This window comes from Crocodylus siamensis, chromosome 1, assembly GCF_052110815.1.
Source record: "Crocodylus siamensis isolate JL-2025a chromosome 1, ASM5211081v1, whole genome shotgun sequence".
In the NCBI taxonomy this organism is placed as follows: domain Eukaryota; kingdom Metazoa; phylum Chordata; order Crocodylia; family Crocodylidae; genus Crocodylus; species Crocodylus siamensis.
The window spans coordinates 97,527,231-97,554,952 of record NC_143395.1 but is presented as its reverse complement, the minus strand read 5'-3'; the positions used below and the strand labels follow the sequence as shown (position 1 = coordinate 97,554,952).

The window sequence follows — 27,722 nt, the reverse complement described above, 5'->3', positions numbered from 1 at the left end:
TTGGGAGGAATAATCAAAACTATAAATATAAGATGGGTGATACTTGGCTGGACGGCAGCACTATGGAAAAGCACTTGGGAGTCTTGGTAGACCACAGACTCAGTATAAGTCTGCAGTGTGGTGCAGCCACACAAAAGGCAAATACGGTTTTGGAATGCATTAGTAGAAGCATTAGGTGCAAGATATGGGAGGTGACAGTGTCTCTCTACTCAGCACTGATTAGGCCTTATCTGGCATACTATGTGCAGTTCTGGGTTTCACATTTTAAAAAGGACATGGGAAAAGTTAGACAGTCCAGAGGCAGGCAACAAAGATGATAAAGAGCTTGGAAAGCAAGTCATAGGAGGAAAGGCTGAAAGAGCAAGACATGTTCAGCTTACGGAAAACGCACTTGAGAGGACAAGATAGCACTTCAAATAATTGAGGGGCTACCATCAAGAAGAGGGAAAGCACCTTTTCTGTCTTGCTGTAGAGAAGAGGACATGGACCAATGGCTTGAAGTTGCAGCAAAGTAAGTTTAGATTGGATATCCAGAAAAACATCTTCACTGTTAGAATAGTGAGACAATGGAATAGACTACGTAAGGAAGCTGTGGACTCTCTATTACTGGATGTGTTCAAGAAGAGGTTGGGCATCCACTGGTCAGAGATTATCTAGATGTAACTGTGCTTGTGTTGTACCACAGGTATTTCCCATGCTTCTGGGATTTCATGGTTGCTCCCCTCCTCGCTATATGTGTGACGGTGTCTTTAACCCTTCCCAGAGGCATTGGGTATTGGATACAGTCAAGGCTGGGGACTTTGATTGGGATGTGCCAATGCTGCTGTTGGGAGCAAAGCCAGAGGCTCCTGACTAGAGAGTCTTGCCCCTCTGCTAAGGTCAGACCAACTGCCATATTTGGAGTCAGGAAGGAATTTTACCCCATGGTCAGACTGGCATGGACTGTGGGGAGTTTTGCCTTTGTAGCGGGGCCATGACCCTCTACCTGGGACCTCTTAAGCATATATTGTGACAACATTTTAGAGATGCAGTGGTTGGCTGCCAGGGTTCCACTGCTCTACCTGTGGCAGGGTAGGGTGTTCAGTCTGTGTTGCATCAAGGTTGAAAGTAGTTTTATTTTGAGTTTAGATGATGGTTTCCATGGGATGGTTTGAATAGGGCCGATCCTGCCTCAGGCAGCGAGTTGGACTAAATGACCTCTGGAGCTCCTATCAAGCCCTATTTCCCTATGACTCTGAGTTTAACAGCTTCCACCCCTCCATCAAACTAACTCGGGAATACTCCACCTAATAAAATCATTTTTTACACACTACAGTGAAGGTTTGCAATGACCATATCATCACTACATTGTATCAGAAACCAGCTGACCACCATAGCTACTTTCATGCCACAAGTTTTTATCCTAAGCACATCACTAGATCCATCATATACAACCAAGCTCTTGTATACCATGTTTCCTCTGATCCTATCAATCGGGATGCTTACCGTAAGGATCTGGAGCAGGGATTCCTACAATTACAATACAATCCCACACAAATCAACAAAGCCACGCTCTGTCACCTACAGCCTCTGGCTTGAGCACCTGGGACGCATCATTAATGACCGCCAATCCCTCTTGGAAAAGGATGACTATCTCAAAGCAGTCTTGGGGAATAGATTGGTCCTGACTTACAGACAGCCCTCCAACCTCAGACGGTGTCTCTTAAGCAACAAGTTACCTAACACCCAGTCTCACCGAGGTATCAGGCCTTTCAACAAATGCAGATGCCTTCTGTGTCCCAACATCAATACAGACCACATCATCGCTGGACCAAATAACATGGATAATAGCCCCTGAGATTCATTTACTTATAATTCTACCAATCTCATATACACCATCACCTGCTTATAGTGTCCCTCTGCTGTCTGTGTTGGGCAGACTGGGTGATCCCTGTATGAAAAACTAAATGAACACTAATCCACTACAGAAAAACACACAGGCCTGTGGCGGAGTGCTTTATCCTCTCTAATATTCCATTGCTGATCTGCGGGTAATTGTAGAATAAGAAATCATATACAGACTGGATTTATTAAGTAAGTATGGTTTATACAGGACCTAGGATCCTTATCCCATTACCTGGATTAGCTTTTATGACTCTGTCTGCCTCTCCCTTCTGCTTTTGTATTCATATTTCTCTCTCCTTATACACAGCTTTGTGTGCATCCTTTCACAGTCTCTTCAGCCTATGAAAGCTTGTGCTATGTAAAATCTATCTGGGTTAGTAATATAAGGTCAGATCTCTACCCTGCTTTCTACTTGACTTCAGACTCACATGGCTAGCTATATCTCTTTGGTCACTTCGTAGCCATGTTAGACCTGTCACTGTAAGTCATCTAAGTACTTAGTGAGAGGAAGTTTATGCAGTGTCCTATGGGCTAGAAATACAGTCACCCAGGGATAAATGCATCTAGTGGGAGGTAGCAGTAGCATCAGGGATATGTCTGCATTGCAGTCTGCAGTTCAGTGCAGAGTTATGAAGCTGGCTTCTTTGCAGAGTGAATTATATGGAGCAGAGGTCTGCACTGCCATGACTAGATCACTCCTGGTACTGGAGCTATCTTGTGACCATGATAGAGCTATCTTGTGACCATAGGGTAAAATTCCTTCCTGACTCCAAATATGACAGTTGGTCTGACCTTAGCAGAGGGGCAAGACCCTCTAGCCAGGAGCCTCTACACTGTGCTCAGCTCTGCAGTGTTGTCATACCCAAAGAAAGCAGCATAATACTGCATCTTGGTACAGATACTGTAGAACTGCTTCTTGCTCATACCCCTAAAAGGCAATATCTTCTATAGCTGCACATACATCCCACTCACCAGAAAGAAGGTATCCAGTGAAAAAAATCCTCTGAAAAAATTGTCCTTTCAGAGAGTTTGAGCAGCCTACTGAGGGAGAAGTGCCTAGAAGGCAGAGAGGACTTTATCCAAAAACTATATAGACCAGATCCCAATATTAGCAACAAAAGCCATTGCAAACTTTCAGCCAACCAAGCAGGATCATTCAAGCAGGACAATCCAGCCTGGATAAAACAGAAAATAGGCCCCTAGGATGCCAATAGATGAGCTTGTTCATGTTCTAATTAGAACACTCCAGTATCACCTCATCACCATGTGTATTAAGCTGCCCTGTATTTTAAAATGTCCACAGGGGTGCTTTAACTAAACCTCATCAAATGAGCTTTAGTTATAGTACCCAAAGACCATTTTGAAACATAGGGGGTCTTAATGCATGTGACAGTAAGCACATCAACACATGCACCCAACTGCACAGTTGTTACTGTGCAGTCATTTAGCAAGTATGAAATAACTGCACAGTAACCACCATTACTGTGCAGTCCCAGTGAAATGACTACGCAGTAACTGCCATTACTGCGCAGTCCCAATGGTGCATGGGTCATTCCTGACTCTACTGTGCAGTAGCATCAGCATCACACTTCATGCCTGCCAAGGCTACATTGCCATAGCAACAGGCTACTTTGCCATAATTTGTCACTTCAGTGACATAGCATCTCATGTAGACATGCCCAGTGATCCATTTTAATTAAAGTAGCTGTCCAGGAACTGCTCTAATTAAAATGATCCTCCCCCATCTCCAAGCACATGTATAGGCAACCCCAGAGACAAATCTTTGGAAGGGAAAAAGGTTAAGAAGATTAACAGCTTCTACGAATCAAACTAAGAGCAACTTTGTCTAGCCAGGTAAATTGCAAGAGTCAGTAAGTATTAAATAGCTAATGATCTGAAACAGAGGCAGATTTCCATTCTTCAGTCTCCCAGGTACCATCAGGAATAAATGAGTATCAAAACCCATCACAGCATGACAGGAGAGAAAGAAAACAAGGGACCTCCTGGTCAAAAGTCAAATGCAGCATCTGCTGAGCAAACCGGAGGTAAGGCAATGATCCTCTAGCTCTCTGTCACCTAATGGAAAGTACAGTAGAGCAGGTAACAAGCAATTATAACCCTTGCAAAAAAAAACTGGTTCATGTGTTTCTGAATCTTGACTTTGCATAATTAGGGAAGGATTCCCAAGACACCTGCCAATGCTACAACGCTGAGACCATGATTTTTTAGCAACGAAAACCCATCCTAGAAGAAACACCCCACAGCTTCTTTGCCCTGCCCTTCCTCTTCAAATTCTTCATCATGTATTGCTCAGATCTTCCCTAGAAATGCTCTTAAGTCCTAGATGTGCCCCATCACAATTCATGGGGTATTACTATCTGCCAGGAAACCAGCAAGGAGGAATTACTTTTGGTCCAAATGATCTGTCTGGAAGATGTCCGGTGAAATATTTTTAAACATCTGCAAGGTGTATGAGCATCACCATCAGACCTAATAACAGAAATGGCATTAGCATGGTTCAACAAACAGGAAAATTCTAGCACCCACAGCAAGGAAGAGGTTAATTAGTCAGCAGCTTAAGAAGTGAAAAACAAATGATCTGAGATTCAGAGTATATTACATTCTAAGCGGAGGGCATTCATGGCAGATACCTCTATGTACTATGAAGCTGGGGCTAAGACCTCCATGAACTTTTAAAGTATGAAGGGTATGTTTATACCAAAGCATCAGTATGTCTGTACTAGGACATTACTATGCACATCCTGTCTGCCTTTTCCCACTTGTAAACTCCAGGTGTGGAAATACACTGGTGAGGCCACTCTGGGATCATCTCAGTGATGTTTCAAGCACAAGGAAACAGGTTTTGTAAGCTGCCAGGGAATGCCCAGCATGGCCTCACTGACACATTTTTGAGTTTACAAGTGTGCAAGTGGAAGCAGGTGCTTAAAGCACTCTTGGAAGTGTCCTTTCTAAAAGCATTGTAATACAATGTGGAATATGAGCAGCTGTCTAAATCCAGAAAACTAATGTGATCCATAGATAGTCATAGTCAACTTTATTGAAATCTTTCCCAATCTTACAAAGTTTGTTGCCAATGAACATAGATTAAGAATACATTATCAGAAATGTAGCAGGTAGGGAGATAGTATATTTTTCCATGTTTGGAACCTAATTTTTGGACGATAATTTTAAATTTCCCCCCACCCCCACTACTGATGAGGGGGGCAGTAATGGAGCAGGCAGTGGGGAAGGCAGTAGGGGAGCACATGGTAGGGCAGATGGGGAAAAGGAAAGGTGGCACGTGGTAGAGTAGGTGGCAAGTGGGCAGTAAGGGGGCAAGCAGTGGAGGGAACAGTAACTCTTACCCCACACCAAAAAAAGATTCATGTGCTGCAAGGGGACAGGCAATAGGGGGCAAGGTGGTAGGGGGTAGGCAATGGAGCAGTGCTACCTGCCCCAACACCCCCCTTTTTTTCAAATTTAATTTGTAATCGAGGTCAAATTAGCCAAACCTAATTCCAAATCCAAGTGTCCAGAACCCCAGAAGTGGCAAACATCCTCCACCCACACCTGGGGCTTTTAGATGTTTCCAAAACCTTTGGCGGGCATCCTACTTGCAGGCCCAAGCTCATAGGCTTGTGGTTCGGATGCCCCCCAGTTTTGCTTGCCCTTAGACGTAAGGCCCTCAGAGCAAGCAAGAGAGGAGGCTCCCATTTCTATAAACTGGGCTTTAAAGCCACTGCACCTTGGCAGGTACTGAACCACACCAGAAAGTGGGACGCAGTTCAGGAAAACTGCTTTCTTGGACACAGATACATGGTATTTTCCCTGCCAGGTTAAGAAGCCACTATGCTGGTCCTGAGCCTTCAAGAGGCTGAGAAACCCCAACCCCTATTTACTCCTATTGTGCTTGCTCCCCCCACCCGCCTCAGGCCCCCAATCCATCTTCCCGTCCCCCTCCTCCCCACTCTGCCTATCTCTACATAGCATCACCTCTCACAGCCTCAGGTTCCTTCTCCGCCTTCCTCTTGTCATTCCCCTCCCCCCAAAAAAATCTCTACACCCTGCCTGCCCCTCTAGCCCTCCCCACTTACCTTTACTCCCGCTGTCTGACTCCATCTCTGCTGCAGCCTCAGGCACTGAGCACAGCTCCAGCCCACCCTATAGCAGCACCATGGTGCCAGGTCTGTTGTCACAGGGCTGGGCTGGAGCACATGATCCTTACTCCAGACTGTAGCAAGGATGGAGCCTGCCATTGTGGAGTAAAGGTAAGGAGGAACATGACAGGGGGAGAACTAGTGCGGTAGAGGAGAAGGAGATAGGGTGCTGCGAGGGCTTGAGATACAGATACAGCAGCTGCCACCTCATACTCTATTGTAAGGCAAGGGGCTTTACCCTCATGTTAAATCTGGGGGGAGAACCTCATCTTCTAATTTGAGTAAATACAGCAGTCCCTCAACTGATATGCTAAGGACTTGAATGGGATCTTGCAATTGGAAAAGAAGAAGATGGTAATAGGTCTCCTGTTATGCAAATCACAAAAGCCTCCTTTCTTGAGCAGTGAGGTAATTGCTGCCCTGCAACAACTAAGGGGAAGTTCCTTCTTCTGGACACACTCTGACAACACCAGCAGAAAGTCAGGACCAAAAATGTGTATTAAGTTCAGTCCCTCTTTACTGGGGGCTTTCTTCAGTACAGAGCTGCTGGGTTGTGAAAGAGTTCCTGAAAGAAAACAGGGGCATCTAGATGTTGCAGCTTCTTGTCAGACAGAACAACCCGTAGTGCAGCCCCTTTATAGTCAGCATATCACAGGCCTTAGGCAACTACAAAACACTGTAGAAGGAAACAGCTGCTTTCCAAATCTCTGTAGCGTCAGCTGTCAGACAAACATGGGGCCTCAAGAGACAGTGGATCTGCTGATGTTCTGAAGTCTCTCTCTCTCTCCAAACAAAAAAAAACAAAAAAAACCCTCTTGGGAGCTTTAGCTTTAGCCTCTTAGGAAAATAGATCCTGTACTTTCTTTTGCAGCAAGCACCCCAGAAGCTGTATCCTCTGTAAAGATCTGCTGAATCCATGTGAGATTTCTACCACAGAGATATCCTATTCCAAGGCACTCATAGCATTGTCCAAGGGCAGCATAGCAGTCTATCTCTTGATTTCAGGACAGATTGTTTTTCAACCTTTTCACTGCCCCACTTGTCTAAGGAACTCAGCTACCAATGCTCATAGAGTTCTGTAAACCTATACTGAAGGGGGCGAATGGGCAGTATGGGGAATAGGAAAATAAAATACAGGCATACCTTGTTTTATTGTGCTTTGCTTTATTGCGCTTCGCAGAAATTGCATTTTTTACAAATTGAAGGTTTGTGGCAACCCTGCGTCGAGCAAGTCTATCGACGCCATTTTTCCATCGGCGCCATTTTTCCAACAGCATTTGCTCACTTCGTGTCTCTGTGTCAATATTTTGGTAATTCTTGCAATATTTCAAACTTTTTCATTATTATTATATTTGTTATGGTGATCTGTGATCTTTGATGTTACTATTGTAATTGTTTTGGGGCGCCACGAACCGTGCCCATATAAGACGGCAAACTTAATCAATAAATGTTGTGTGTGTTCTGACTGCTCCACCAACCGGCTGTTCCCCCATCTCTGTCCCTCTCCTTGGGCCTCCCTATTCCCTGAGACACAACAATATTGAAATTAGGCCAATTAATAACCCTACAATGGCCTCTAAGTGTTCAAGTGAAAGGAAGAGTCGCATGTCTCTCACTTTAAATCAAAAGCTAGAAATGATTAAGCTTAGTGAGGAAGGCATGTCGAAGCCAAGATAGGCCGAAAGCTAGGCCTCTTGCGCCAAACATTTAGCCAAGTTGTGAATGCAAAGGAAAAGTTCTTGAAGGAAATTAAAAGTGCAACTCCAGTGAACACATGAATGATAAGAAAGCGAAACAGCCTTATTGCTGATATGGAGAAAGTTTTAGTGGTCTGGATAGAAGATCAAACCGGCCACAACATTCCCTTAAGCCAAAGCCTAATCCAGAGCAAGACCCTAACTCTCTTCAATTCTATGAAGGCTGAGAGAGGTGAGGAAGCTGCAGAAGAAAAGTTTGAAGCTAGCAGAGGTTGGTTCATGAGGTTTAAGGAAAGAAGCCATCTCCATAATATAAAAGTGCAAGGTGAAGCAGCAAGTGCTGATGTAGAAGCTGCAGCAAGTTATCCAGAAGATCTAGCTAAGATAATTGATGAAGGTGGCTACACTAAACAACAGATTTTCAATGTAAACAAAACAACCTTATATTTGGCTGTGGGTAAAATGCTATCAAACAGCATTGCATGCTACAGAGAAATCTTTCATGAAAGGAAGAGTCAATCGATGTGGCAAACTTCACTGTTGTCTTATTTTAAGAAATTGCCACAGCCACCCCAACCTTCAGCAACCACCACCCTGATCAGTCAGCAGCCATCAACATCGAGGCAAGACCCTCCACCAGCAAAAAGATTACGACTTGCTGAAGGCTCAGATGATGGTTAGCATTTTTTAGCAATAAAGTGTTTTTTAATTAAGGTATGTACGTTGTTTTTTTAGACAATGCTATTGCGCACTTAATAGACTACAGTATAGTGTAAACATAACTTTTATATGCACTGGGAAACCAAAAAATTCGTGTGACTCACTTTATTGTGATATTCGCTTTATTGCGGTGGTCTGAAACCGAACCTACAATATCTCCGAGGTATGCCTGTAAGTGGTAGACATAGACATTCTAACATAATCTACAAATAGGAGGGTAGAGATATCTAAACCTCTTAACCATTTTAATAACAATCCTAGCTAGATCTGCCTCTTCAAATGGCTTCTTAACTCCACCTCTCTTTCTGCTCATTCCGCAAAGTAGTGCTCTTTCAGGCTCCAGGCCTGAGTTCTGTCTAGTCATAGTTAGAGGACTTCTCTGAGGATGCTAGACCATGAGCAATAGTAGACTGTCAAGGGTGAGGGGTCTTATGATATTTCTGCCTCCTCCCCTTTATTTCTTGGGAAATAAGCCCCAGCCACTCAATACTATTCAATCTACATCCAAGTCTGGCAATTAGTGTAGACAATTTAGAGCAATTTTAAGTGCATAACCTATTATTGCTCTCAGGCTTAGTGCTCCGACACTGTTGTTGGCCTGAGCACACGTTTCAAGAAAGCCCACTGTAAGCTATATACAGCAGGAGCTACCTGGGAGGATTTATTTCTCTGGAGTGGTCCTGGACCCAGCAGTATAGACATGGCTTTTAAAACCACATAAATCTAGCATAAGAACGAACTGAAATGCCTTGTATCAGGGTTATAACAGTCCAGGGGTGTTATCTAAATGACAACAACTCACTTCTTATAGTGGAAGAGAGAAAATGGCAGGTTCTACTGTGAATGAACTGGAGGGATTGTTAATAGGAAAAGAACTTCAGTGGCACAAATAGAAAAGGGGAAATAGAGGCCTTTTGAAACAAGCAATGTATAACCTGTTCTTGGGCTAGGAAAATACTGTGGATTTGCTTACAGTGACATATTTTACGTTAGTATAGTCAATAACTTGACCTATACTCAGCAGCACATCTGTACAGGGAGATGGCTGTACCTGAGGTCTGCTGAACTCTTCTGAAGTGTACTTCCAGCAACCCTCCTTCACTTACTAGGAAAAGAGGGGAGATGAACAATACCAATAACACAAGTGAAAAGAGAGAAGCAGGTGATACCTACACCAAATTCCTCAAACTGATTCATATGCACATTATGTCTGTTTCTATATAGGTGACTTGGAAGGGGGCTTTGTGGGTCTCATGTCATAAAACAATTGTATTAACCATAAAGCTGCAGAAGAAAGTGGTTGTCCGTGAATGAATACACACATGATGCATGCTCTCTTGCTTGCTCTTTCTCCCCCCATCACCCAACCCCAAGAATTTTTCCTGAGGAAATTGTTACCAAACCAATATTTCATTTTTGATAGAAAAACATTTAATCACAAATAATGAACTTGAAGTCTGAAGGTATAATACACCTGCCTTTAGGTTCTTGCATATGGCTGAATTGCAACATGTTTTGTTTGAATGGTCCAGCTCACCAAGTTATCCAGATCACTTTGTATGACTATCTCAACCTCCTCATTATTTACCACTCTATCTTTGTTGTCTACAGTTTTTTCAGTGGTGCTTTTTGATATTTTTCCTAATCATAGATGAAAATGTTGAATAGCATTGGAAGTAGCATTGGTTTCTATAGAACTAGAAACATCCATAAATGAAAGTACCAACTAACTTTTTTAATGAGCTCTTAATCCATTCTACCTGAGCTTTACTGATATTGTGTAGTGCCATTTTTTAATCAGGATATCATCAGTTATTAAATCAAATGCTTTACAAAAGTCTAAGTATGTGAATTCTACACAGTTACCTGTATTAATTAATCTTGCAAACACAGATTAGCACTTTAAGTGACATTAGCACTCATTTTGGGTTTCTGGAAATTCCCCTTTATTCCTAATTTATTAAATACAGAGATAGGGATTATTCCAAAATTATTAAATCTTGTACTTAGAGCTTCAATCAAGATTAAATCTTATTACATTTATTATTCCAAATTTATTAAATATAGGGATAGAGATTTCCCCATCCTATTGTTTAGGGCAATTGGTATTTTGCACAGATGAAATTTGACTATAATGTTAGAGCACCTCACAGATAATAATCTATCTCGACAACTCACATTTTTATCCTCATTTTACAAACAAGTAGCAGAAACACCAGGAAAATAATTGCATTAGCAAATGTCATGTAAGAAGTCTGTGGCAGAGCTAAAATTGAACCACTTTCTCCTCAATTCTAACTCAGAGCCTTAACTGGAAGGCTTATCTTCATCCTACCTGATTTCTGTATCTGTGGTTAAGTTACAGCCTAGGTAAACCATATACATTAAAGTTGTTAAACTGTCTTAAGTTTTAGCAATTGAAAAACACTCTGGCAGCAGCTATTGTTATCTTTTTGTTTACTTCTCACAAGACATTTGTATTGTTCATCCAACAGTATAGGGCAACTTTGGCTTCCTTTGCATTGCTTTTAGTCGTAGGGTAAAACCCAGTGGGATTGCAGATTTAAATAAGTAATTTTACTTGAAACTTGTTTTCTGTCTCAGAACATTGCTAACCTATTATTTTATACTGGTAAATGTAATATAAACATTTTGTTATGTATTACTTGTATCTCAGTGTGGTATACTTAGAGCCTCAGTCAAGATTAGGTCCTGACTATTCTAAGCACTGTACACACATAATAAATTCTTAAGAGCTTATTGACAAAAGATTGGAAAGGATGGCACATAGAAGTAACTTATAGGTTGTGATTGGCCAAGCTAAGTGTATATGATGAGTATCTGAACTGATATTTAGGGATGACCTCAAGGTTGTCCTCACCCAGTCCAAGCCTCGTGATCTGCCCTTTGCTCTTTTGCATCATACCTTGTAGCCTCCTCAAATTCATCCACAATATGCTTGTTATGTCTCAAATGTGGCACTAAAATATATCGCAGGTTCCCTTTTAGGAAGGGTCTGCTTGTGTCTTCTTCCAGGTTTGTCTCTATTCATGGGTAGTAAAGAAAGGAAAGGGGTGAAGACAGGCTATAAGGCAGGAATAGGGAACTGAGAGGTTGCTACTAGCAATTTTACTTTACTCATGGCCTGCAGAAACACACTGGGAACATATTCAACACACTGAGAGGGACTGGTAGGTGAATGGTGGCAGAATTGATTTCATACTTGGAGCTCCCAGATTCATTCTGGACTGCCATAAGTTCTCAAGTGTAAGTTTATATAGTATAGAAGATTGGTGGGATGGGCTTGAGGAGCACATTAAAGTCAACCCTTTTAATGTCTCCTTAGTTCTAGTTCATCATCTTATATATTTATTTCCTGCAATTTGAATAAAATAATTGGGACCGTCTCTTTTATCTTCTTTTTGTAGATTCAGGATGAAGAAGGATATTTTTGTTCTTTTAATACTCTGGCAAATATTGGTCCAGATTACCCAATTGAAGACACTAAGAAGCCAAGTTGGTGTAAAAATATCTGTTGTCTCATTGAAAAATCCATCTGCTTGATTGACATAATGAGAAAAGGGAAAAATTATCATTCTGGATTAGAGTGTGAATTAGACGCCCTATTTCCAGTTATAAAATTGCCCTCAAGTAAAGTATGTACTTGATAGCTTTTTCCAAAACTTATGAAGCTGAAAAACCAACAAATGCATCAATTCATAGAAATGCAAAAAATGTTCAGTTGCATTATATTATATTATATTGAAAGGGATATTGGTATGCTGTACATTTAAAATATGGGATAGGAAATGAAACAGAATGTTTTCCCTCATGAGTATACTTCATTCTGTTCTGTGTTTAGTGGTTTATATAGAAAGTCATAGCAAAAAAAATTTTGTCTGTCTAATTTTTTTCCAAACAGTTTTCAAATTAATTTTCCCTGGTCAAATTATAATTAATGTTCTATGTTTTACTCTCCCTTCTTTATCCCTTTTTCTTTCACTTAGTTGATTTCTGAATGTTTCCCTTTATTCCTGTGATCTTTTCTTCATAGCGGCACTGTCTCGGTGAAGCTTTGCATAAATCTATCAGCAATGTAAGTGAGTTGCACTTACAATTTGTACACAAAGGGCATGCTTGCACCTATAAACTTGCATACCTTTCAATGTTGCTTTAAAGCTTTAGCCTGTGAAGATAAATATGTGACAATAATGGAGGGAAGGAAATGTAAGCATCTGGTTAACAAAAGCTTCTATAACTGCATTCATTCATCTGTGGAAGTGTGCTTACCATTTAACATCTAACACTACATGGCCTTAATATATGCAGCATTTTATGTGATGTTAAGCAAGCTTGCAAGCAATACATTTGCGCATTGTAAAGCTTTCTATGAAGCATGAAATTAATGACGCTGTATTATAGTTTGCAATTCATAGTACAAATCTTAATTGTTTAAATATTACTATATTTTTTTCTATTTTAGCTATCAACTTTTGTAATCTTTTGGAAGACCTAGATTGGGGCGGTCCATTTTCTGGGCAGCAGGGGACAAAATGCCTCATGGTCTGCAGTCCCAGGGGTCTCTAGCTATGTAGGTGTCCCCCCTCCCCCTCCCAGGCTCTCCCCCACCATATGGGCAACCCAGTGCACCCTTCCCCCACCCCACACACACATCACAGACAGCCTGACTCCCCCATGCCTCCCAGCCACACATGTCACATGGTCAGCCTGCCCCCCACTCCCCTTGTTGCACAGGCAGTCTGTCCCCCACAGTCCTGCCACATCATGCATGCAGCAGCCCCCCACCAATCAGCCCGGTGTGTTGCCCACCTGTAATGTGGCAGTCTGACTCCATTCTTTGTTGTGTACAGTATGAGCAGTGCACGTCCCTCCCCTGCCTTGCATGCAGCATGGGCACCCTGTCCCTCCCCAGCACCATGCACAAAACTCAGCCACGCCAGCCCCTTGATGCTGCCCTGCCCTGTCTCCAGGAACAAGGCCAGGAAGTAAAAGCCAGAGGAGGGAGGAGAAGCCCAAAGAACCCAGTTGCTCTGGCAGAAACAACAAAACAGGGGGAAGGGAGGAGATTGGGAGTGGTGGTCAGGCAGGAGCACACAGGCCACGTGCTAGCCCTTTGGTGATCACCTGCAGCCCGGGAGTTACTAGTTGGACAGTCCTGACATAGATGACAGTATCTAAAGTTCAAAGTATCATGGAATATTTAAAGACTTATAAGTGTCTTGGATCTTCATTGTAGGAAAAACAAAACACTAAGCTAAATGTTCATAAATATAATATGCAGAGAGAGAGTTTACTATTTTCATATTCTTAAGAGTGAGTGTGAAACTATATACACATAATAAATTGTTAAAATAACTTCTTGGAATTAGTGTATCTTTAAAACTTCCATATGTAAAAAAATAATGTGTTTTCTCTTGATATTTGAAGCACTTCCAACAAAATAAGAAATATTTACACATGCTATTTAGGAAACTTGCATTTTTACGTCTTACATACAACAGTTTCAGTTTTTTGTAGAAGGAAAGAAAAATTGATATTTCAGAGCTAGCTGGCTAATTCCCAGCAGTGAAACAATTGCTGTTACAAGAGAAATATAATTTTAAATTGGAATATTTTTTCTTATGATGTTGATATTTATGGGGCTAGGTTTCTGTAAGTGTTGAGCAGGGTTTCTGTTTCCTGCAGAAAAAACAGAAAAAAATGCAGTTTTTGCCTTTTAACCAAGAAAAATGTGGATTTTTCCTTTTAACAGAGAAACACGCAGATTTTCCACTTTTGCAAAGAACTCTCTGCAGGCAGGCAGGCAGAGTTCCAGCCTGCAAGGGGCTGGGGGGAGCGGGGGGAGGATGGTCAGGCAGGGTGGCGCCATGTGCTCACACATGCATATGAATGCCAGCCCCTGGACAGCAGCTCCTGCAGGTAAGTCTAGCAGGAGGGGAAAGGGGATGGAGGTCCTCATAGGAAGGGAGGGACTGTGTAAGTTGGGCAGGACTAGGGATGCTGCCCATTTGGGGTGCTGCTTGAGACCCAGGGCCAGAATGCGCAGCCTCAGGACCTCAGTGGGAAGCAGGATGGAGCAGGTGGCTCATCCAGGAGGTTGGGTGGGGAGTTGGCTCTCTGCCACTGCATGCATTCCTGGGGGGCATGTGCCCCCCAGGTCTGTACACAGCTTGAGGCTAGTCTGCCTGCTTTGGGCTTGGCTCCCCATCCTGCTGCCTTCCCCCCAGAGCCTCTGCAACCCAGCAGGTGGGACCTTGCACGGCAGGGCAGAGCAGGGTCAGGCAGGAAAGCTCCTTAGCTATGCAAGCCCCACGTCATCCTAGTGAAGCCCCTATCTACCCGGCAGCAGTGAGGGTGGCAGCATGGAGTTGTACCCATCACTGCTGCCAGGTAGGTAGGCAGTGCCTTGCCAGGCAGCACAGAGCTCTCAGCGGTAGCACTGAGCTTCTCTGCCCTGCTGTGCCAGGTCCCATCTGCTGAGCCATAGAGGCCCTGAGCAGAGAAGGCAGCAGGTTGTGGAGCCTAAGCCTGCAACGGGCACCCCGCAGCCACCCCCACCATGGGCTCCGTTCCAGCAGTGCTGCCCACAAGGGAGGCGGAGCTGGGCTCCGCACTCCACTTCCCACTGGGGACACAGCAGCCACCACGTCCCATGGGTGGAAGCTGGGGCTCAGGAACTGCTGTGGGGTGCAGGAGGCTGTAGACCCAGGTCCCTGACCCCCTGGCCCTCATAGCTGAGGGCCCTCTCCAGCAGTGCTGGGTGCTGTGGTTGGGGAGTGAGGGGCCCCAGCAGGGCTGGGGGGGCCTGTGGCTTGGGAGTGAGGGGCCTGGACTTGCATCCTGGAGGTGGGGGAGCTCTGATTTTTTCCATGATAAAAAAAACCCAAAATCATATACCAAAATTTGCAGGTATTTACAATGTATTTTATGATAGTGATCCAGGCACTGGTAGGCTTCCAAATTGCTTTAAAATTGTAAATATATCAATAAAACATTGTAATTGATATATATAGTGGTGTTTCAATTTAATTGCAGATTTGGGGATTTTAAATTGGAGGAATTGCAATTTTTAAACACAGAAAACCAAGATCCCTGGTGTTGAGCCCAAAAACATCAGTTTACAATAATAATACCTATAGTTAAATCCTTACATTTTAGAAAACTACACAAATGTGCATAATTTATAATAATACGCCTTTTTATCAGAGGTAAATATTTTTAAAGCTTTATAGAATCATAGTTCAGAAAATAAAGACTTAGATGTGTCCAATAGGTAGGTGTCACAATATGTGATATCATCATTGTATTATAAGATACAGGGAGTTGGTCAGAAGAAAAGTCTGGAGACTTCATCGGCATGTGGCAGATGTCTGAGGGTCATGGAGTAGGTAGGAGCAGGGAGTGAGAGGTACCTGAAGGCCAGGGGGCAAGGAGGTAAGCAAGGAAGAATAGAACCAGAACCACTGTTTCTGGAAGTGATGGATGGGAACAAAAGGGAGATGGGGTGGGGTGACAGGCTGGTAGGGGAGAAAAAGCAGAAGGACTTTTAAACGTGGAGCACTCTCCTTTCCAAGCCTGTTCTTTGAGTCTCAACATCTCTTTGCTTTCAGCAAATATTTGTGAAACTCACTAGTGGTGTGTGTCTTTCTCTCCCTCTAGTGCCTGGTCAGAGAATATCAACCTATTGCTGCTACTAGTTGTTCCGTTAGTTCAAGTGGTTGACATCTTTGCTGCAGATATAAAGATGACTCATGTATGGGTTAGTGTGACCCTACTGATGACCCATGTATGGGTTAGTGTGATTCCACATGATGGAATTTATTTTTAGTTTGCTTTTATAAAAAGATAGACAATTAAGCAAACAGCAGATCATTTTAAAATAGCGCTAAGGCTGTAAAGGCAAGCACTCAAGAATTAGAAATGCCTGAATTAGAACTTCCTCTAGAGCCTGTATTTGGTACCCTGTATCTGTGGATTTGGATACTGCCTTTAGTTACATGATCATATCCCATTTTTTCATAGGATCCCTGCTTCATTCAGTGTATGTGATAGAATGTGCTCTGAATGTAAATCAGAGCCACAGATGATAGTGCCATCAGCACAGTTCTAGCCTTATTTGTTGTAGGAGTTGAATGGTATATAATGAATGAGGGAGATGATTTCAGGAAGAGAAAAGGCAGTCAAATAGTTGTACTCTGATCATAGGATTGTTTTTATCTCTGCCTCTGTTAAAATTTTGTGTGATTTGTCATTTTACTCAATTTGCTTCTTTTTTTTTACTTTAAGTACTAATTTTACTTTAAGTGTAGCATCTTTCTTTTGAAATCTATCTTAACTTTCTCCCTTCAAAAAATCAGCAATAATATAAATGTTGGTTTGTTACTTTTTATTTTATGCTTGCAAGCTTTTAACCCAGTGCAAAACACCACGGAATATATTCTTGTACAAGAACTTTATGGCCAGGTACAGACCTTGCACTTTTACTGGTATAAGTGATGAGAAACTGGCCTGTACCTGTAACAGAACAGAAATTTGGCACACATGGATTTGTTTATAAATGTCAGAACCTGGTCTAAGATTTGCCTCCTGCACCAAAGAGCAAATGTGTGTTCTGTTTGCTACCAATCTAAACTACACTGCTTATGGAAAACTGTGTAACTTAGATTCCTCCTTGGGCTTTTTGAATGTCTGTACCTAGTCTATATGTTTCTGTCATTGTTAATCTTAGTAGGTACTCCTTTAAATGACACTGAGCTTTTTTTTACTCAGTTTTTTTATATTCAGCTCTGAGAGTTGGAAACACTTTTTTATTTATGTTTTGTCACTTGGTAATTTTATTTTTTTTACTTCATTGCTTTCACTTCAACAAAATTCCTTTTTTACAACAAGCCGTAATTTTAGCTTTATTCCCAGTATTGGCAGATACTGACCTTGCTTCATCAGCAACCCTTCTGTTCAGTTAGAGTTGCGTCTTCTAGCTCCTGATGGAATAGTAGTCCAGTATTGTTTGGAAGGATGCTAACTGTACCAATGGCCATTAAGACTGGAGTATAAAGTTACAGCTGAGTTAAAAAAGCGTGGCGCTCTCTCAGGTACCATAGGGTCCTATTATACTAAAATATATTTGTCTTTTGGCATTATTGATGATGTCAGGACCTTTCCAGGAAAAAATAAGTATTTGTTAATGTAATTGCTGAAGTGATAGGAGTAAACAGAAGAATCACAAAATAGTCTGATCTTGTAAGTCTACTAGAAATAGAGGTCTTTTTAAGTATTTTAATCTATTTGTAATGGCATGTTACATTTTTTAAAACAAAAACTATCAGTAACTCAGGAACACAGACATTAGAAAAAGAAAAGATTAATAATTCAATATATTTTATTAGTGCAGTATTTTCCTTACAGAACCTCAACAATCTTCACTTCAGGGCAGAAAACTTTAACAGATCAGATATTGAGCCACAGACCTTATGATAGTGTCTCTCTCAGTTTTTCTTTATGAAAGGTCTAGAAGTAAATTTTAATAAGGTAGTTCAGCTGTGAAATATATAAAATACCTTATAAATAGTGGTGTATAATGAATTCGCCTTAGAGAGGTTAGAGCCCTTTCACATCTCTTACTCTGGTGATGAACTATATATGCAAATTCACTAGCTGTAAATACTATTTCTCTTGCTTTTATTTTGTAGTCTGAATATATCTATGCCACTTAATTGTAACTCAGTAGATATGCTGTCTGAATTTAATGTAATGGCACTTTACAGTATGTTCTAGAAATCATATTTCTGTAGTTCATATGTTTATTTCTTTTTAAAGCAATATGTTCCTGACTTGACTTTTTTATTTATAATGCACTGATCTTTGCTGTTCTGTGGATTAGATCTCCTTGCTGAAACAGAATCTGGAGATGCAGCTCTCCCAGTCGCAAAGCTCCTTACAACAGCTGCAGGTCCAGTTTAGTCAGGAACGGCAAAGGCTTACCCAAGAGCTCCAGGAACTGGACGAAGAGCATCAACAGAGGCACAAGTCCTTGCAGGAGGCACATATCCTTGCTTTTCAGAACATGGAAGAAACAAAAGAACAAGAGCAAAAGGCATGTTTACATGGGCATTCCAATCAGCTGTGTGGGAAATACTGAATAATATGATTAGATAAAAGGCCAAGGGCATTAGCAAAGAAAATTCTTTACACTAATTCTTATTTTATTTTTTTGGTGATATGATTTATATTATTAATTTGATTACTGAATGCATATTCTTCTCCTGAGACTCGCTTTTTCATAGTAACTAAAAAAATGATACCACCTTCATGCCCAAATGATGTTTGATTTTGCACTTTATTAAGTTCGTATCTTAACTAAAGGAGCTAATGCTTTGCAAGTAATAAACAGCACTTGTTTTGTGTACAGATTGGTAGCTTATTCTTTATACTCGGTTGTTAGGAGAGATTGGACAAGAAGAAAAAAGATTATGATGACAGTTTAATGGATAAAATATGTGTATGATAAATACTAAATTTTATATGATCATTTGAGTATGTCTGTGACTCTCACTAAATGATAAATAGAAGGGGTTTTAATAATTCATGTCTGCCTTTTCTTTTAATTCATTTTAAAAATAATTTGTGCCTCCTAAATCATTCTTAAATATTTTGTGTTGTGCCAACCTGCATAAAATAGTTCTCCTTTATTTGTATTTCACAGGAACTAGAAGAACATTTACAACAAAAACATACAGAAGAACTTCAGACACTGAAAGAAACACATAAGCAAGCCATGGAAGGTTTCAAATTAGAAATGGAACAGGAACTTCAGACTCTTCGATTTGAGCTGGAAGATGAAGGAAAAGCTATGCTAGGTATAGTATTTTTCAAGCTAATGTAAACCATATCAGAAGATATGATTCCAACTTGTAAAATGTGTATAATTATGGACTAAAAGCACTTTCAACAAAGTTTATAGAAAATTATCATAAAATTGATGATTACTATAGGAATAAAATTGATAATTTAAATAACTATAAGGTGGTAGGTAGATTAAAAAAACCTTGGTGCTGACTGTCACAGGGGCACTGAGGTGCCCTGTTCCTAGGCAGGAATAAGGGCAGCTGCCAATCACAAGGGCAGCTCAGGTGATGGTTGCTGGGGCAACCGTGCTGGTCAGGTGACCAGAATGGGGCAGGGCCGGGCCTTTATAAACAGCCCAGGCCGAAGCCTAGCTAGCAGTTTCCTGCTGACAACCGGAGATGCAAGAGCTCTGCAGTAGAGCCAAGCAGAGCAGAGGCGAGCGGTGCAGCCTGGGCACCCAGGTGGCTGCATCATGGTAAGGGGGAGAGAACCCTGACTGGGAAGCTTGAAGGTGGGACATAGTGGCCATAAGGGCACGGCACTTAAGTTCTAGCCAGGAGGCTTATTTTTGGTTATAGCCAGTTGGCTCATGGCTTTACGTTTCTTGTTTGTTATTGCTACATTCCGGAGGACCAGGTGAGGCTGTAAGGGTGCGAGGAGGCCTCACCGGAGCTCCCCAGTAATCTGGGGGTTCCTGGTGCCCTGTGGGGTACAGTGAGCGGTGCCAGGTAGGCATAGCTGTTCACGCCAGTGTGGCACGGTGTTGAGGGGTGTTGACCCCAGCCCTGTAGGGTGATAAGCGGAGAAGCCCAAGTAGGGCAAAAGACCCTGATGGTGGTCTAGGGGGCCAGGCATGGCTACAGCCACCTGAGCCCCAACCGTGAGAAGGACTTGAGAAGCCCCAAAAGGGGAATAAGCTTATTGAGAAGCCCGGTGAGGGCTAGGAGTGCTTAAGCATGAAGAGACTGGCCCGATAGGACACAGTCTGTACGAGAGAAGCCCCAGGAGCGGGCACATGTTATTGATAGAAACCCCAGTAGGGGTGCGGACTGGAAAGGGTCCCAGAGGGGCTCCACAGTGGTGGGGACCCCGAAGGGTCAAAGGGGCCAGGTAAGGCTCCGGCCGCCTGAGCCCAACTGGGAAGAGTACTGTCAGTAAGTCCGAGAGGGCTAATGGATAGAGGGGCGCCGGTTGCGTGACAAGCCCAGGGGCGCCAGAGAAGGGGCGCCGGTTGCATGACAAGCCCAGGGGCGCCAGAGAAGGGGTGCCGGTTGCGTGACAAGCCCAGGGGCACCAGACAAGGGGTGCCGGTTGCGTGACAAGCCCAGGGGCGCCAGACAAGGGGTGCCGGTTGCGAGACAAGCCCAGGGGCGCCGGGCAGGGCACAGAAAAGAAAAGGACCTGATAACGTCCGGAAGAGCTGCAAGGCTTGGGGCGTGCTAAAGGGGAGGTTGGAGGCACGCATAGCCCATAAGGCTGGGGTGCACCAGGTCACTCCATACGGAACGGGGGACAGTGTAAGCATAGCACGGTGTCCAGGGCGACAAGAGGCAGCCTCCCTTCTAGAACCATATACCAACAAGACGTGGCAGATGAGTAAGAGGGTGCTAGATCACCTAATTGGCACGGCAGGGGACGCTAGTGGGATCACGGCCACTCCTAAGCCCCACTCCGTGACACCGACCTACAGTTCTTGCTGAAATCAAGTTTGTTCCCTATGGCTACCTTGAGATGGTCGTCATTTTCCAGGAGGGGTTGGAGATCATTAGTAGGTGTCTGAGGTGTTTAAGCTGGGGGATGCTAGTGAAAATCAAAGAGATTGTGTTGTCCTTGTCTCATTGTAGCACGTCAAAATGGAGACTAAGTCTTGCTGTTGATTTAAGGACTACAGTTTTAGGATTGTATTGTAATTGTAAGCAACCGTCTCCAGATAATTAAGGTGTGCATGCTGGTCAGTGGGATCAGAACAGATATGGATACATTCTGTGAACCATTATTTGAAGTACTCTGAAACTACAGTTAATTTTGGTCCCATTAACTTCATATTTTTCATCTGGGAAAAATCCTCTAGGTCAGAGATTTCCCACAGAGATTTTCTTAGACAAATATCTGTCTTCTCCAACTGTTCTTTTTCCTGACTTGCTCTTTGTGACGGTATAAGCCAGGGCTGCCCAACTTCTACGTGGTCAAGGACCGCATGCCCAGGGGCTGTGGTGCACTAGCAGGGCTTGCACCACTGGAGCCATGGGCCCCTGGGGCCACACGCCTCGGTGGTCCCCTCCATGGCAATGTCTACCCTGATGCCCTACTTCCCCTGCACCACATGCCCCCACCCCCTACTGCATTATGTCTCCTATTGCATCACATGTTCTAGGGCCGTCATCCTCACTTCACTGTGCTTCCTCCTTGGCACCAGGTACCCAGGTGGCCCCCCACTGTGTTATGCATTTGTACACTCTGCCTCACTCTCAGTTTACCACCCGTGGGCTCCTTTGGTGCAGTGCACCTCAGTCACCTGGGGACAAAACTAAACCCTTTCAGGCACACTCCCAAAATGTGAGTGCATCTGACTGCTTTTTCCTCCCACAGATAAGTCCATTGTAGACATACAGATCCACAAAACAACTTAATTCCTGAAGTAGAACTTAGGCAGAATTTAAAGGCCTAAATCTAGGAGTGTGATCTACAAAGTCACATCTTACCCATTAGACATCTGAAAGAACATAGATATCTAAGTTTTCCCCAGTTCTAGGTGAAAGGACGTATGTGCCTATGTTTTCATCAGTAGTCTTCCCTGGACAGCTAGAGTGGGCTTGCTCAGCAGCAGTAGAATTGCCATTTTGGGATTTCACTGAACATCTCCATGCTTCTTTCACACAGTTGGTTTGGGACGCATTATCTTATTGTCCCTGCAGCCACATCCTTAAGGGACCCAAACTGATAACTTGCTTAGACCATGGTGAAAACAGACCAAGCCAAAGCTCTCTCTTGCAGCAGAACTCTGTTCTCTACCAACAGTGTAAAACCACCTCTGCCAAGTGGTGTAAGTCTTCTGCTGCTGTTCAGCAACCAACAGAAGATGTGCACAGACACTTCCAGTAGCTGATACCTTCTTAGGGTGTGCTTTCATGCTTTGGCAGTGAAACTCCTCAGTAGAACCTGCAGGAGTGTGTGAATGTACATGGACTCTTGCAGGTTGGCAGTGGCATTTGCTGTCTCCTACTGGCACTTTTTTTTCCATCCGGTGCTTTTCCATAAGAATTTGTAGGCTCTATTTTTAGAATATGGCCTGCTTTTCTAGATGCAGCTACTCATTATACACCTTTCAACTTACCAACATAATTTCTATTGACAGTGATAACAGAATGTAAACATGCAAGCAGTGTTTGGATAAATGGGTTATATGTATGCTTGTTCCACCATCTATATCCATAGTTGTTAATACATGAAAAATCAAAAGCACCTAAATGTATAAAGTTATGTGCAAGAAAAATGAAACAGAGTTAAGCCTTTTAACATCAAAATCTCTTAAGTATGCAATGTTCATGTCTTAAAATAATCTCATGACTGCCTAAAATTCATTCCTGTTTTTTAAATCACTGTTTTCTTTGTTTTTATCTTCTATAGTAATATGGCCTGCATTACCATAGTATCTGGGCAGTTCTCAGTCTTTAACAAGTCTGTTGTCAAAATAGCCCTGTGAGGTAGAGAAGTGCTGTAGTATTATCCCTGGTTTTGAATTTTGACAAAGAGACATTAAATGACACATGAGGTTACACAGGAAATGTATCACAAAGCATGAAACTGAATTTAGGTCTTGAGGCACAGGATAGCTGCTGTAGGCTATTTTTCCCCTTTCTGATGTGTTTTTTAATTACACCATTCTCCTCATTTTTATCCTCATTGATTTTGGGTAATTTTTATAAATGTTATAAATTCAGGTAATAAAATTGCTCAGTTAAAATAGTTCTTCTACAGATTTGCAATAAGGTTATTCTTGCTGAGATTTATTATTTATTTTATAGATTTACATGCTAACCTCCCCAGAAAGGCTTAGGGCATTCACTTTGTATTTTATTACATCTGTCAGTGACACCTGATACACTGGATTAAAAATACCACAATATTAAATAGTGTCCTCCTGCATTTGTTGTCAGTCACCGCAGTCTCCTAGTGCACACTTCTCCTTATTAATTAATCTATATTTTCCTTCTAGGTTTATGATCAGTTCTATACTAGATTAATTTTTTTTGTGTTTACCAGCTCCATGTGTTTAATGAGTCTTGTTGTTCGGGTTTCCACTATCGCTGATAAATTAAATAGACTTATACTTCACTGTCTTAATTTTTTAAAAGCTTGCTATATTTCCTATTACTTAAGTGACATTTCTAACTGAATGCCTGCTAAGCTCTTAAGAATTAGTCACGGGTAAAGTTGAAATCTTATTTTCAGCCATGTTATATGCCTTCCTATTCATGAGTCATTCTGTTTCTGAAGTAAGCTAATTTTGTAACAGACTAGTCTCTGCTGCATGGAATTTGGATATAATCTCAGATTTGTCACTCAATCTGCATATTGTATTTACTAAGACATGTGTCAACTTCATTTTATTAAATGTTTTGAGTCTGTTTAACATCTAACACAACAAACTAATGCATGCTTTGGTTGTTTCCCATCTCGATTAAAATAAAGGCATATTCCTTGATGTTTACTTTTATCTACCCTATGTAGACTACAATAAGGAAGTTTTGAAGTTCATTTGACCTTCGTTTTTTACATCATTTACATTTAGATCTTGATCCACACTTCCTAAAATAAGTGTCTTTCCATTAGCTTCATTGGATTTTGACTCGGACCCCTTTTTGTGACTAACCTTTTTCTTGATTTATTGATTTGAAGTAGGCATTGTAAGACACTAACAGAGAACAAGGGGCAGCTCGCTTGATCTTAGTCCTTGCAACAACCACTTTTTCACCTTGCAAGGTTATGATTACACTGCAAACTTTAGCATTGTATAGAGATAACTGAGGCAGTAAAAGCAAGGCATAAAAAGGAACAGAAATTCTGATTCAGATGGAGAAACAGTCAGTACAGAAAACTATCTTGCATTTTATGGCAGAGAATATAAATGAGCTGGTGAGGAAAATCAAATAGTTCACTGACATCTAGTCCCAACAACAGTGACGAAAACCAAAACATTTAAGTATCTGAAGGATGAAGGAATCCACAGACTCAAAGGGAGGTTTATGTCACTAAAGCCCTTTAAACTGTAGGTCAAGTCAGTATTTCAAAGGGACTATAAATGAGTGTGGACAGCCTACTGTGTAGTGAAGAAGTGTGGTGTCCTGAACTTCGAGACTCAGTTTTGCCATACTTTTAACCAGGATGAATACTTTCTTCCTTTATGAATCTGGACAAATAGTCTTAAATGGTTGTTGCTCTGTGCAATTAAGAGGACATTTGTGGTTTGATTCCCAGAAAGGTTCTCTCTGGGATTTGTTGGAGAAACAGACCATTGCTCAGTCTCTTTCAGTTCAGAAGAAAATAATTTTCTTCTGCGAGCAATTTGTATACATTCATCACAGTAGTTGAATCAGTAAAAAGGTGTCTGGGTCTGCCAGAGTATTGCTCAGTAGAGCCATAAAAAAGAGAAACGGCTGAAGAATGGCATTGTCCATAATCCCCTGTTCAATGATAAGGATCTAACCGTCTCTCTTGTTTTGCTTGTTAACTTGTTTGGGCTAAGATAGAGAAGTAGAAGTGGTTTGAAAATGTTTTCAGATTCTTGAATGAAACAAAAACAGACACCTTGAGCACATGGCTATCTGAAGCTTTTTGCATCAGGCAGACCTTGTCTGAGAAACTGAAGCTGGTGATATCTATGACATCCTACTGTCCAAGATTAGAAAGGAGAGTTTGACCAGGGCTATGGAGCCAGTATTATCCTGGGGCTGCAGATAGCATTGGCATGCAACCCCAAGATATCACACTGTGCAGGCCATACACTGTGGCAGCAAGCTCCAGTATCTCTCCCCTTCCCCCCCAATGTACAGGGAGCACCTTCAACACCACTGCCTCTGTCACTCAGACTGAACTAGTGGTGTGCAGCCCCCCATTGCACAGGCGGAACTGGCAGTGCACAGCAGTGCCAAGCCCTCCACTGCCACATGGCCTGCAAGATGCCAACTGGGCAGCCCTGAACTAGAACCATGAAAGGATTGTTTTTCTGTATTTTATGCAATGGCTGTTTAATGCAGTCCCCGGAGCAGGGATCAGAATGCATGAAGCTGTCCCTCTGTGTGAGTTGCCATACCACTGAGGTACAGTCATGCTCCTTCTTGCATTTGCTGTCTCTTTCTGGTCCCAGGATTCTTGCAATCTTGTCTGCACAAGTGACCCCGCTTCCAGAGATATGATCAAAGGTGTGGGTGCCTGCACCCAGCCTTGTCTCCACCTTAGTAGTTGGGGCACATTCTTTGGAGGTGGGAGCTTTGGGTTTGATCACCTTCAGGCTCACAGTGGTATAAAATCCTCACCTTCCACTTCTGTGCATTGGCTTTTCAAAACTATTTGTGTATTCACTGGGATTGAAGGACTTATTTTGACATACAGCTAACGTGTCTCTTTTTCTATTATGAGTCTTCAGTTTTTGTACCTGGCTGATAAATATTCGTGGCAATTTGTAAGCAGTAAAAGACTGCACAAGTAAACAGAGATGACTCTGAATATACATAGGGAGCAGATGTGTTCTATTAGGAAATCACATTTTTACGTAAGAATTTTTCATAATTGAACATGGATAGCTAGGGAGAGAAGTTGCACATAAACTAGTATAAGTGATCAGAAACCGTTTCAAATCTGTAACACAACAGAAGTTCAATTCACATAAATGACTTTCAAAATGGCCCAAACCAGTTTAAGATAAATCTCGATGAACACAATATCAGACTTAACTGTTAAATCAGTTTATCGAACTTCTGTCCCAGATCTCCTCCAGATTCAAGTTAACTCTCACTCCACTAGCATCCCAGGATGCTTTGCGCCTCCCCCTCACAGGGTGAGAGGGCTAGCCTTGGCCCAAGCTGTTTGCTCTAGCCAAGCAGGCAGATGTGCTCCAGCACCCCCCCTGGCTTCTGGCTTGAGCCACTGCAGGCATGTGGCTGCATTTCCAGAATTCTAATATTATAAAAGCCCAAGTCTGTCTGTGCGTCTGTCTGTAACACTTACCTACAGACTGGGGAACTCCCTTCTCGTCAGTGCAGAGGCAGAAAAGGATCTTGGAGTCATTATTGATGCCAAAATGAACATGGGCCGACAGTGTGGGGACATGGCCAGGAAGGCCAACCGTACCTTGTCATGCATCCACAGATACATCTCAAGCAGGTCCAAGGAGGTGATCCTTCCCCTCTATGTGACACTGGTCAGGCCGCAGTTGGCGTACTGTGTCCAGCTCTGGGCGCGCCGCACTTCAGGAGGGATGTGGACAACATGGAGAGGGTCCAGAGGAGGGCCACCCACATGATCAGGGGTCAGCAGGGCAGGCCCTATGAGGAGAGGCTAAGGGACCTGAACCTCTTCAGCCTCCACAGGAGAAGGCTGAGGGGGGATCTAGTGGCCATTTACAAACTAGTCAGGGGGAACCAGCAGACATTGGGAGAATCCCTGTTCCCCTGAGCACTACAAGCTGGCAGAGGGTAGATTCAGGCTAGATATCAGTAGGCGCTACTTCACTGTCAGGGTGGCTAGGATCTGGACCCAACTTCCAAGAGAAGTGGTGCTGGCTCCTACCGCAGGGGTCTTTAAGAGGAGGCTAGATGAATACCTTGCTGGGGTCGTTTGACCCCCATACTCTTTCCTGCCATGGGAGGGGGTCGGACTTGATGATCTGCTCAGGTCCCTTCCAACCCTACCAATTATGAAACTTTATTTGCACTCTGATTGGCTGACGGATACAGCCAATCAAAGTGCTCCAGGTGCGGGGGAGCACCGCCATGATTCCAAAGCCGTGCTGAGGACTGGACATCATTCTTGATAGGCAATTGGCTTGTTCAAAAATAAATGTCTGTTCACTTGTTTATTGGTTCAATCTACGCAGCTCAGACTAACTGGGAAAGATTTAATCAAATTCAGCCTCGGGTCTTTTGTCTATCTGTACTTAGCCCAAGAGTACTGAATCATGAGTACAACATGCTGTAGGTATCTCAGGTTTTCATTTGGTATCTCCCATTCTAGTCTTGAATAAATCTGACTTTGCATGAAATGGAGGGTTGTAGACCATAAATCACTTAGACAAGTTCAGCATAAATGTAATAGGTTAATTTATAGGAATAATTTTCTTCCTTTCTATATATTACATAGCAGCAAAATTTTATCAAATCTGGACCATTATCTTAATGAT

The 27,722-nt window shown here is 42.5% G+C and overlaps 1 protein-coding gene across 4 annotated transcripts in view; it reads left to right on the top strand.

Annotated features, from left to right (window-relative positions):
* The window catches only part of FAM184A (family with sequence similarity 184 member A), a 215,369-nt gene that overhangs the window by 145,028 nt on the left and 42,619 nt on the right, over positions 1-27,722 (top strand). For 2 of the 4 annotated variants that reach the window (XM_090038662.1, XM_090038643.1), the window contains exons 10-12: positions 12,513-12,554; positions 18,360-18,572; positions 19,182-19,335. In XM_090038662.1, the coding sequence (XP_089894788.1) occupies positions 12,513-12,554; positions 18,360-18,572; positions 19,182-19,335 (409 nt within the window). The remainder of the gene's footprint in view (positions 1-12,512; positions 12,555-18,359; positions 18,573-19,181; positions 19,336-27,722) is intronic. The other 2 variants (XM_090038672.1, XM_090038652.1) reach the window with 1 other exon arrangement.